Source organism: Doryrhamphus excisus, linkage group LG3 (genome assembly GCF_037039965.1).
Source record: "Doryrhamphus excisus strain RoL-2023G ecotype Guam linkage group LG3, RoL_Dexc_Guam_v1.1, whole genome shotgun sequence".
Lineage (NCBI taxonomy): Eukaryota > Metazoa > Chordata > Actinopteri > Syngnathiformes > Syngnathidae > Doryrhamphus > Doryrhamphus excisus.
In genome coordinates, this window is record NC_136359.1 from 22,985,650 (window position 1) to 22,997,266 (window position 11,617).

The following is an 11,617-nucleotide window of genomic DNA, read 5'->3' on the forward strand; positions in this document are numbered from 1 at the left end:
TATATATTTTTCAACTTAAAGTATATTAGGAAAGCAGGAAGTGAACAAATGTAACAGTTACTGATTGTAAAAGTACCAGATGGAGGGGTAGGATTTAATAAGCTTTGCTTCTTCCTACTCCTTTTGGACATGTGGAACTGTGAACTGATTATGGGATGCACTCAATTGAAAAAAAAAATTAAACCATGTTAGGAAAGCAGGAAGTGAACAAATGTAACAGTTACTGATTGTAAAAGTACCAGATGGAGGGGTAGGATTTAATAAGCTTTGCTTCTTCCTACTCCTTTTGGACATGTGGAACTGTGTACTGATTATGTGATGCATTCAATTGTAATCTGATGCATGTTCAAATGAAATAAAACCATTACCATTTTGCCTGATCCTATACTGTACATATACAAAAATATTACACTCATTTACTCTGTTTCAGCTAAGATATGTATATTTTGTTTCAGACAGCTTAGCATATATTGACCTAAATCATATTTAATACATAAAATGCATCAATGTGGCCCCCACATTGCATCATCTTTCTGTTAACGGCCCTCAGCTGAAAACAGGAAATGTGAAAAAAAGGTTAATATTCTTCATTCTTAGTCATTAGGCCTCACAGCTCATTACATTTTAATTCCATTCAGACGACTGATTAATATTTCTGTCCAACGAACAGACGAATCGACAACGGCGAGGAGAACTCCGCCATTTACAAACCAAATAAACAAATGAAGAAAATCAACTCTGGTGCACCCACCCAAACAAAATAGCACTTCCACAAGGAAGAAGCTACAGGACAGTGTTTACAAAATCCTCATTAAGGAAGTTGTGAGATAACACACACACACACACACACACACACACACCATAAGCAGAGCCCCCCGTATCGTAGATAAGAAGCTACGAGAAAAAGCTGGGTCGAGACAGCAAAGCACAGACCGTGCTTAGGACACAACAGAGATGACTTTACGGACATCGAGAAGCCTAAGTCACGCTGCCATTGGACCTGCAGCACAAAAGACATCAAAAGGTGTGCATGGTGAGAACCGTAAGGCGACATAACGCTTAGACGCCATTACTGAGAACCGCAAAGGTCAAGAACACTTTTTTTACTGACTTGGGGCTGCACAAAGCAAATTATTGCATTTTTCGTTCTCCATGGCGAGCATTTTGGTTTATTTATTGGGAACTATTTGCAGCACCAAGACTTTCCTCTTGCTTTTAACCATTCAGTTGCTTCGGGGGCCTTTGTGTGCAAAGAGCACCCCCATAGCTAATACGGATCAGAGACTTCCACCGCACGAACTGGGACGGATCGTGGACTCGACACAGTTGGAACAGGACAACAATCTGAACAGGCAGGGGGTCTTGGAGAGTTTGAAAGAACAGTTTTTGCAGACTTTTAACCTCTCCGGATTGGGTCCACCTCCACTGCCGCCTGGAAGCATACGAGAGGAACCGCCTGAGTACATGATGGAGCTCTACAACCGTTTCGCCAATGACCGCGACTCCGCGCCCAGCGCCAGCATCATCCGCAGCTTCAAAAACGAGGGTACATCTCCTCTCCGTTTTTTTAGTTTTTATTTACGACTTTAATATAGGACAGGATATTTACATTTTAAGGACTTTCAAGATCATTACAGTAGACCCGCACACAATTTACTGATTTTTGGTTGGCCACCAGTAGAAAACATCCCATTCGCTTAAGTTGCTAAGCATTTATAAAAAATTATATAATTTAGATGTCTTTATACCAATGTTTTGTTGTTTTTTGTTTCTAAAAAGGGTTTCAAAAATATCAACAAAAAAAATGTTTAATCGGAATCGGACGAAAGCAAGATGGCAGGAGAATTGTCCAAAATAGATAAAAGATAAATTAAATTAAATTAAATTAAATTAAATTAAATTAAATTAAATTAAATTAAATTAAATTAAATTAAATTAAATTAAATTAAATTAAATTAAATTAAATTAAATTAAATTAAATTAAATTAAATTAAATTAAATTAAACCGTGAACTGATTATGGGATGCATTCAATTGTAATCTGATGCATGTTCAAATGAAATAAAACCATTACCATTACCATTACCATTACCATTACCATTACCATTACCATTACCATTACCATTACCATTACCATTACCATTACCATTACCATTACCATTACCATTACCATTAAACAAGGAGCTGAATGGCAATGTTCACAAAGGTGTGTGATCCAGGAATGGACCAATAAATATCCTGGTATTCAAAAAGTCCATTACATCATGCTGTCCACATTTATAAGACAACAATTGATCAACAAATGCCTCGTCATTCATTGCCAGGAAGTTCTCGGAAGGAACATCATGGCCGCTGAGGATCATCAGCAGGTTGCAACAGAAGTACACTGGAAGAGAGACAATTGTGTACTGAAGTACTGAAAAGTACTTTATTATTATTAAGTCTGGGCTTCCCTACTAAGACTGTGACCCGGACCCGGATAAGCTGAGGAAAATGGATGGATGGATGGATGGGTTTACCATATCCTGGATGACTGAGAACCTACACTTCATTCATTCATTCATTCATTCATTTTCTATGCCGCTTATCCTCATTAGCATCGCGGGCATGCTGGAGCCTATCCCAGCTGTCTTCGGGTGAGAGGCGGGGTACACCCTGGACTGGTGGCCAGCCAATCACAGGACACATATAGACAAACAACCATTCACACTCACATTCATACCTATGGACAATTTGGAGTGGCTAATTAACCTAGCATGTTTTTGGAATGTGGGAGGAAACCGGAGTACCCGGAGAAAACCCACGCATGCACGGGGAGAACATGTGAACTCCACACAGAGATGACCAAAGGTGGAATTGAACCCCCGGTCTCCTAGCTGCAAGGTCTGTGTGCTAACCGCCGTGCAGCCCAACTTTTGACAATTTTTTCCTTTTTCCACAGATTTTTCTGCGAGTGCTTTAGGCGTTGGAGGAGTACGCCGCCACCAACTTCTCTTCAACGTGTCAGTCCCGCAACATGAACGCATCACGGCCGCCGAGCTCCGCCTCTATACGCTCGTCCAGACTGACCGCCGTCTGTACACCGGCGTTGACCGCAGAGTCACTATCTATGAAGTGGTACCCCGTGATGGAGCGCACAATACCACCGGTGAGAACGTTCTCGTAGAGGGACAACTCGACGAGGTGATGGAGCTGGTGGAATTGGCTTCACGGCAAGTTTTTGGCACCGATGACGGCTGGGAAGCATTTGATCTCACTGCTTCCGTTCAGCGGTGGCGTAAATCCGAGCACGGCACCACGCATCGATTGGAAGTGCACATTGACAGCATGGCGGGTGATAGCGACCCTCAAGGGTTCGGAGAGGAAAACGAAATTAAGAATACCGACGACATGAAGATCGATACGAGCATGAAAGAAAAACACAAACCTCTGATGATCGTTTTCTCTGACGACCAAAGCAACGACCATCGAGACGACAAGCAAGAACTCAGCGAAATGATCGACCATGAAACCTCAAACGTCATTTTCCGAAACGACTTGGATAATGACTTAATTCCCACCGACGCAGATTCCGAGCCGGATGAAGCTGACCTGATACAAATGCGCTCAAATCTAATCTACGACACTTCCTCACGTATCCGCCGCAACGCTAAGGGCAACCATTGCAGGAGACAACCTCTGCATGTCGAGTTCAAGGACATCGGATGGGACAGTTGGATTCTCGCGCCCACCAGCTACGACGCTTACGAGTGTTCTGGGATTTGCTCGTTCCCGTTGACAAAACACGTCACACCGACTAAACACGCCATCGTTCAAACATTGGTGAACATCAACAGTCCTCAGAAAGTGGCGCGGGCGTGTTGCGTTCCCACCAAACTGGATCCGATTTCCCTTCTGTACCTGGATGACACAGGCGTCGTCACGTACAAGCACAAGTATGAAGGCATGGCTGTGGCTGAGTGTGGTTGTAGATAGTCGATACTCACATTTACATTATAATACCAAAGACTCTTTGAAAGAGCGATCCAATCGGGTGGGCAGTGCACAGAACCATTGCATCAGGTGCGGTTCAAAGGAAAGCTATGGTCCATCCATCCATCCATTTTCCTCGGCTTATCCGGATCCAGGTCGTGGGGGCAGCAGTCTTAGTACTCTTTGAAAGAGCGATCCAATTGAGTGGGCAGTGCACAGAACCATTGCATCAGGTGCGGTCCAAAGGAAAGCTATGGTCCATCCATCCATCCATTTTCCTCTGCTTGTCCGGATCCGGGTCGCGGGGGCAGCAGTCTTAGTGCTCTTTGAAAGAGCGATCCAATCAGGCGGGAAGTGCACGGAACCATTGCATCAGGTGCGGTCCAAAGGAAAGCTATGGTCCATCCATCCATCCATTTTCCTCCGCTTATCCGGGTCCGGGTCGCGGGGGCAGCAGTCTTAGTAGGGAAGCCCAGACTTCCCGATCCCAGGCCACCTCCTCCAGCTCCACCGGGAGGACACCAAGGCGTTCCCAGGCCAGCTGTGAGACATAATCCCTCCAGCGTGTCCTAGGTCTGCCCCGGGGGCCTTTTCCCGGCTGGGGATGCCCGGAACACCTCACCAGGGAGGCGTCCGGGAGGCATCTGGACTAGATGCCCGACGAGCCACCTCAACTGACTCTTCTCGATGTGAAGGATAAGCGGCTCTACTCTGAGCCTCTCCCGGATGACTGAGCTCCTCACCCTATCTCTTAGGGTGAGTCCAGCTACCCTACGGAGGAAACTCATTTCAGCCGCCTGAATCCGCGATCTCATTCTGTCGGTCATGACCCAAAGCTCATGACCATAGGTGAGGGTGGGAACATAGATGGACCGGTAAATTGAGAGCTTTGCCCTCTGGCTCAACTCTTTTTTCACCACGACGGTCCGGTACAGCGACCGCATTACTGCACCGATCCGTCTGTCGACCTCACGCTCCAAATATCCCTCACTCGTGAACAAGACCCCGAGATACTTAAACTCCTCCACCTGGGGCAGGACCTCATTCCCAACCCGGAGGGAGCACTCCACCCTTTTTTCCGACTGAGAACCATGGCCTCATGGCCTGGGTGCATGGGCGACCTGTTCTTCGAAAGCTATGGTTCATTCATTCATTCATTCATTTTCTACCGCTTTTTCCTCACGGGGGTCGTGGGGGGTGCTGGAGCCTATCCCAGCTGTCTTCGGGCGAGAAGCGGGGTACACCCTGGACTGGTCGCTAAGCCAATCACAGGGCACAGACAGACAAACCGAAAGCTATGGTTTCTCCAGTTATTTATTATCAATAATAGCGGCCAACTTTTTGCTTTAACTAAGCACTTTCTGCACTGTTTGTTCTGTGGGAACCGGTGGACCAGCGGTTTCCCCCCCTTTGCTCAATCCCCGACATGTGTTTCCCTCTACACTTATCTCCGGCCTCACTTCATGCACTAATCAGCACTTCGGTGAAATGGCCTCCTCGAAGGCAATCTCACAACACATGAACTCTCCAAGCCTGTGGCCTCCTGATACGTTAGGCACCACGCGAGGGTCCGACTGGCGAGGTTATCTATCCGAAACCCAGTTTCCCCTACTTCACATGCCTCTTTTCCACTACCCGCCGCCCCCCCCCGACGGCAAAGTCACAGTGATAGCAAGGTGTTTGAAACTGAGAAACATGTATTCCACCGTCATTCCAAGGATGAGGGGGGAAGTGGAACAGAACAAGAAGTAGACCGCATTCTTCGGCGGTCTTAACTCCGTCTTCAGCACCCCGAGTCGAGTCATTTATTCGCTATTTTGGATGAGCGACTGTGGAGCAGAAAAAGAACTACCGTGTTGACTTTTCTTGGTTTAAACCCAAAGGAAAATTTGTTGTTTTTTTTTGTTGTTTTGGCTTTTGATACCTCTGCTGCTTGAAATAAATGACCTGCTATTTATTGCTCTAATTTATTATTTTTTAATAAAATAAATAACTATAAATGGAATTGTTGTTACATAACGATGAGCATGTTTGACTAAAACCTTTGGACCTTTTTACGACCCGATAAGACGAATTAGAATATATGAGCTATTATTAAGTGTGACTGGACACATTTTGATTGTTGTGGTGCCATTTAAGGAAAGTTGATATTTTTAGTTGATGCTTAATGATCATTAGGCCTGCTTCCTTTATTCAACGGTATCAGCACAAAGGTCAGAGTTCTTCCAAACAAAGACCCATGGGAAACTGACTTCGAGGGTCCGTTAATGAACAGGACTGATCATCTGCTGCTTACACTGACACGAAAAGGAAAATGTGAATTAAAAAAAAAAAAACAATAATCTCAATAATGATAGGGAATCTCTGCTGTCAAAGTGTTGGATTCCGATGTTGGATCGCGAATGATGTTGCTCTTTTGATGTACCAAACGTGCAGTAAAGGTTGTAAATAAAGGATGTGATCCATTTCATGCTCTGAAACATTCTGAAAAAAAACTTGTCGTCAGTGCTTTGTTGTAAAAAATTTGAATTAGAATTCAACGTATGTTTTAACTTTATATTTTGACACTCTCAACAGATGCCATCTTTGGCTGTGACAACACGGACAGATTCAAACACATGCAACCATGAACTCACTGAAAAGCCAATAAAGACACATTCACAACATTAGCCACGTTTACATGGACCCGAATATTCCAATTCCATTCGGGTTATTTGCTCAAACGGAAAGAATGTAACCTTTGTATACACCTCATTCCCAAAGAAAAGTGCCAATCCGAATGAATATATAATGGGATTCCCAGAATTGGAATATTCCTTTCCACAATCCGATTGAGGTATCTTGTACCCGCTCAAACGGAAAAGTTGTCAGACTGCGTTCTTCTTCTTCTTCTGTTGTTTATTGGCGGTTGGCAAGCAGCTTTGGTGTGTATTAGCGCCATCTGTGGAACATATAGACACTTCATTCATTCATTCATTCATTCATTCATTTTCTATGCCGCTTATCCTCATTAGCATCGCGGGCATGCTGGAGCCTATCCCAGCTGTCTTCGGACGAGAGGCGGGGTACACCCTGGACTGGTTGCCAGCCAATCACAGGGCACATATAGACAAACAACCATTCACACTCACATTCATACCTATGGACAATTTGGAGTCGCTAATTAACCTAGCATGTTTTTGGAATGTGGGAGGAAACCGGAGTACCCGGAGAAAACCCACGCATGCACGGGGGAGTACACGCAAACTCCACACAGAAATGCCCGAGCGGGGAATTGAACCCGGGTCTCCTAGCTGTGAGACCTGGCAAAACGGCAACAGCAACAGAGTCAACTATAATGGGTAATATGAATGGAAAGATGACTGTAGGGGTGTTATTTCATGTCTAGAGGGCTCTATAAATATTAATTCATTCATTCATTCATTTTCTACCGCTTATCCTCACGAGGGTCGTAGGGGATGCTGGAGCCTATCCCAGCTGTCTTCGGACAAGAGGCGGGGTACACCCTGGACTGGTTGCCAGCCAATTACAGGGCACATATAGACAAACAACCATTCACACTCACATTCATACCTATGGACAATTTGGAGTCGCTAATTAACCTAGCATGTTTTTGGAATGTGGGAGGAAACCGGAGTACCCGGAGAAAAACCATGAATGTACGGGAAGAACATGCAAACTCCACACAGAGGTGGCCGAGGGTGGAATTGAACTTGGGTCTTTTTGCTGTGAGGCCTGCATGCTAACCACTTGGCCCACAAGTCAATATCAAGATGCCCAAGTGGAGATTCAAACCCGGATCTTCTCAATCTCCCGACTGTGAGACATGCTAAACTCAATCAGTCAATACAGTCCAACATAGTACCCAAGTGTAGTATACTGTGTATAATAGAAATAAAAGCAAGCAGTTTGAGTTCTAATGGACTTTTCATGTAGTAGATTGTAATAGTAGGTCAAAGGTCGATGGCTCTAACGAGGCGGTCCGAGCTATGTAAGGCTCACTAATTGAATATTTACAAATGGGGGGTGAAATAGAATCTGGCCTTTGTCAGCGAAGAGCCGACTTTCAGGAAATATGATGAAATGGGAAGTGTTTAGTATTTACTCAAATGATAAGAATTCCTGGAGGATGCTCTGTGCCTTTTCTCTTTCTTGTTTTGACACATCACCGTCCGCTCAAATAGTCTCAAGGTCGCTTTTTTGTGGCGGACTTAGCGTACGTGATCCATGTAGCGCACCTTACAGCAAGTAAACAAGAGGGAGTAGTTCAGGAACATTCCGTAATAATAATAATAATACATGTAGTGACATCATAAAATGGGTTCCCGGGTGCCGACGTGTATTTCGTGTGCACGTGGTACACGACTACAGGACTTGCCCTGAGTCCGACGTGAGGTCTGTAATTGTCGTTTTCCGTTTTGGGTCACGTTTTTATCATCTCATCTCTTGGTAACACCACCCACCACTCCTGCTTTCTCCTCGTTTCCCACAGAAAGCACCGACTCGCTAACTGTATGCATATGTGGGCTCCTACGGGGCGGCCATCTTTGAACACTTTTCATTGACTTTGGCTGTTATGAAATGGCGAAGACAGAAATGAAATCCAGATGATGAGTTGTTTATGCGAGTCGGGAAATAGTGCTGACTCACTTTTTGCATTTCCAGTGCAGTCACAGATTTTTAAAATCAAAACATTGTTTTCATATTTGTATAATATTCACTATTATGTGTTTAATAATTAGGACATTTATTAGTAGAAAAAAAAATCTCATTTCCATTAACACAGAAAGCAGTCAAACACTAATATACATGCATAAAAAATACAATTTCATATACTATTTATAACCTGCAAAGCATTCTGGGTAACTTCCCATTAGTTAATTCTCCATTATGTGTTTAATAATTAGGACATTTATTAGTAGAAAAAAAATTATCTCATTTCCATTAACACAGAAAGCAGTCAAACACTTACACACTAACATACATGCACAAAAATACAATTTTATACTTACTATTTATTACCTGCAAAGCATGCTGGGTAACTTCCCATTAGTTAATTCGCCATTATGTGTTTAATAATTAGGACATTTATTAGTAGAAAAATAAATAATCTCATTTCTATTAACACAGAAAGCAGTCAAACACTTACATACTAACATACATGCACAAAAAATACAATTTCATGTACTATTTATAACCTGCAAAGCATGCTGGGTAACTTCCCACTAGTTAATTCGCCATTATGTGTTTAATAATTAGGACATTTATTAGTAGAAAAAAAATTATCTCATTTCCATTAACACAGAAAGCAGTCAAACACTTACACACTAACATACATGCACAAAAAATACAATTTTATACTTATTTATAACCTGCAAAGCATGCTGGGTAACTTCCCACTAGTTAATTCGCCATTATGTGTTTAATAATTAGGACATTTATTAGTAGAAAAATAAATAATCTCATTTCTATTAACACAGAAAGCAGTCAAACACTTACACACTAACATACATGCACAAAAAATACAATTTTATACTTATTTATAACCTGCAAAGCATTCTGGGTAACTTCCCATTATTATTATTTTTTTGCTATTTGTGGGTGATTTTGTGCACAAATAACAAGGATCTACTAAAAAACTGGACTTTTGTGTTTACCTTGACATTTCAAGGTACTTCAAAGGGGAACTGCACTTTTATTTGAATATTTTGCCCATTATTTAAAATCCTTATATGAAATATGAACACATTTATTTCCCTTTTCTGTGCATTTTGACAAGTAAAAAAAGGAGTGTCCAAAATTGTGGTCTGCAGGTACAAGAGTAAAAGAGTTGAAATATATAAAAAAATATATTATTGTTAAGTCGTAATGTTATAAGTAAAAAATAAAAAAATATATAATTTGTGTCATATTGCTTTGACTGAAAAGTTATAATACAAGTGGGCATAAATTCTAAAAAAAATATATGAAATCACCCAAAAAAATGCACCAAAGTTCTTGAAGGTTCTCTAGTCTGCGTATGGACTGTTTTTCAGTTGCAAAAATGCACAAAATGCTAAATATGTCAACATTTGAGCACACATCTAAATTAGGAAACATGCCTTACTGTGATTTTTTGCATGCTAAATTCCACAGGATTAACTAACATGTATGTATAGCATGTATAAATCTTGCATTATGAATTACATAAAAACTATTAAGTTGACAGTTTTGGGTTTTATATGACTGAGTTTGTGTTGTAAAAATATTGACTCAGGGTACAACTGAAAGATTTCTATCTCTACAACATATGGTTTTGGTTTCTTAATCTTGTCCCTGTGGGTCCATCGGATGGAAAATAGGCTCGTGGGGGTCACAGAGGTCTATAAATAAGACAGATATATGAGCTCCATGCAGACAAGTCTTTGTGTGTTTTTATATCAAGTGAAAACATCAGTGGCGGACAAAGTAAACATAGACTTCATATAATCAGTCATTTACTGTACTTTATGTTACAAAATACATACAGAATATTCCAGAATATTTAAACACAGCAATCATATTTCACATTTTGGATGATTACCGAAACAAGAACACATAGAAACTTAGAAAAACTTATTTAAAAACAAATATTTGGATGGTTGACTGTCTTGTAAAAATAAGAACATTGTGTACATTGTTTTTATGTTCGAGGACTGTTTTTTTGTGTTTGATCTTTTGGATGGTTTTGGCAGGAAGTAGATGATTCTGGAGCTTATAAATGGGTATAAAAGTGCGCCTGTACACCTGGTCATGCTCCAGGGCCACTCAGCTGGGTCTCTTTTTTTCCTATTACTTTTTAATCCTGTTTTTGGTTTCGTGAGCTCCATCCAGGATCCCAGTCCCCAAATTCCCGACCTGAGGTACTAGTGCACATACAGTGCCTCTCCATATATTGCCTCTACATATATTGCATCTCGCAATATGCCTGAGCCCTCAACAGTTATTATTGCACGTACATCAATATGGCTCAATATTAGGGGAAAACCTCATATTCCAAATATACAACATAAGGTGGCTAGAAATATTTCAATATTGAACAAAAGCAAAAATTTGTTCTGAATCAGAAATCACTCCACACTCTTTATTGCTCTCTGGCTCTACCATATCTTACCTATTGTGTGAAAATATGGGCTAATAACTATAAAAAGCAATCTTCACTCGCTAAATGTACTGCAAAAAAAGGCTAGTAAGGATAATTCATAATGCCGCCTACAGAGAACATACTAACTTCTCATTTGTAAAATCACAAATACTTCAACTTGCTGATATAGTTCATCTTCAAACAGATAAAAAAAAATAATAAAAATAAAAATAAAAATAAAAATAAAAATAAAAATAAAAATAAAAATAAAAATAAAAATAAAAATAAAAATAAAAATAAAAATAAAAATAAAAATAAAAATAAAAATAAAAATAATGATAAACCATATTAGGAAAGCAGGAAGTGAACAAATGTAACAGTTATTGATACTCCTTTTGGACATGTGGAACTGGGAACTGATTATGTGATGCATTCAATTGTAATCTGATGCATGTTCAAATGGAATAAAACCATTACCAATATCTGTTTTTAAGGAGAGCTGAGTTCAATTCCACCCTCGGCCATCTCTGTGTGGAGTTTGCAT

General features: G+C 41.1%; 1 protein-coding gene across 1 annotated transcript; it reads left to right on the forward strand.

The window, feature by feature from the left end:
• Nucleotides 1-917: 917 nt before the first annotated feature.
• bmp10 (bone morphogenetic protein 10) lies at nucleotides 918-4,098 on the forward strand. The gene is made up of 2 exons (XM_058070732.2): nucleotides 918-1,546; nucleotides 2,941-4,098. The coding sequence occupies exons 1-2, from the start codon at nucleotides 1,153-1,155 to the stop codon at nucleotides 3,972-3,974; spliced, it is 1,428 nt and encodes a 475-aa protein (XP_057926715.2). The 5' UTR covers nucleotides 918-1,152; the 3' UTR covers nucleotides 3,975-4,098.
• Nucleotides 4,099-11,617: the final 7,519 nt, after the last annotated feature.

Coding starts and splice junctions, on each gene's coding strand:
- bmp10 (XM_058070732.2), top strand. CDS start 1,153: ATGGCGAGCATTTTGGTTTATTTATTGGGAACTATTTGCAGCACCAAG. Junction 1,547..2,940: donor CCGCAGCTTCAAAAACGAGG/GTACATCTCCTC, acceptor CTTTTTCCACAG/ATTTTTCTGCGAGTGCTTTA.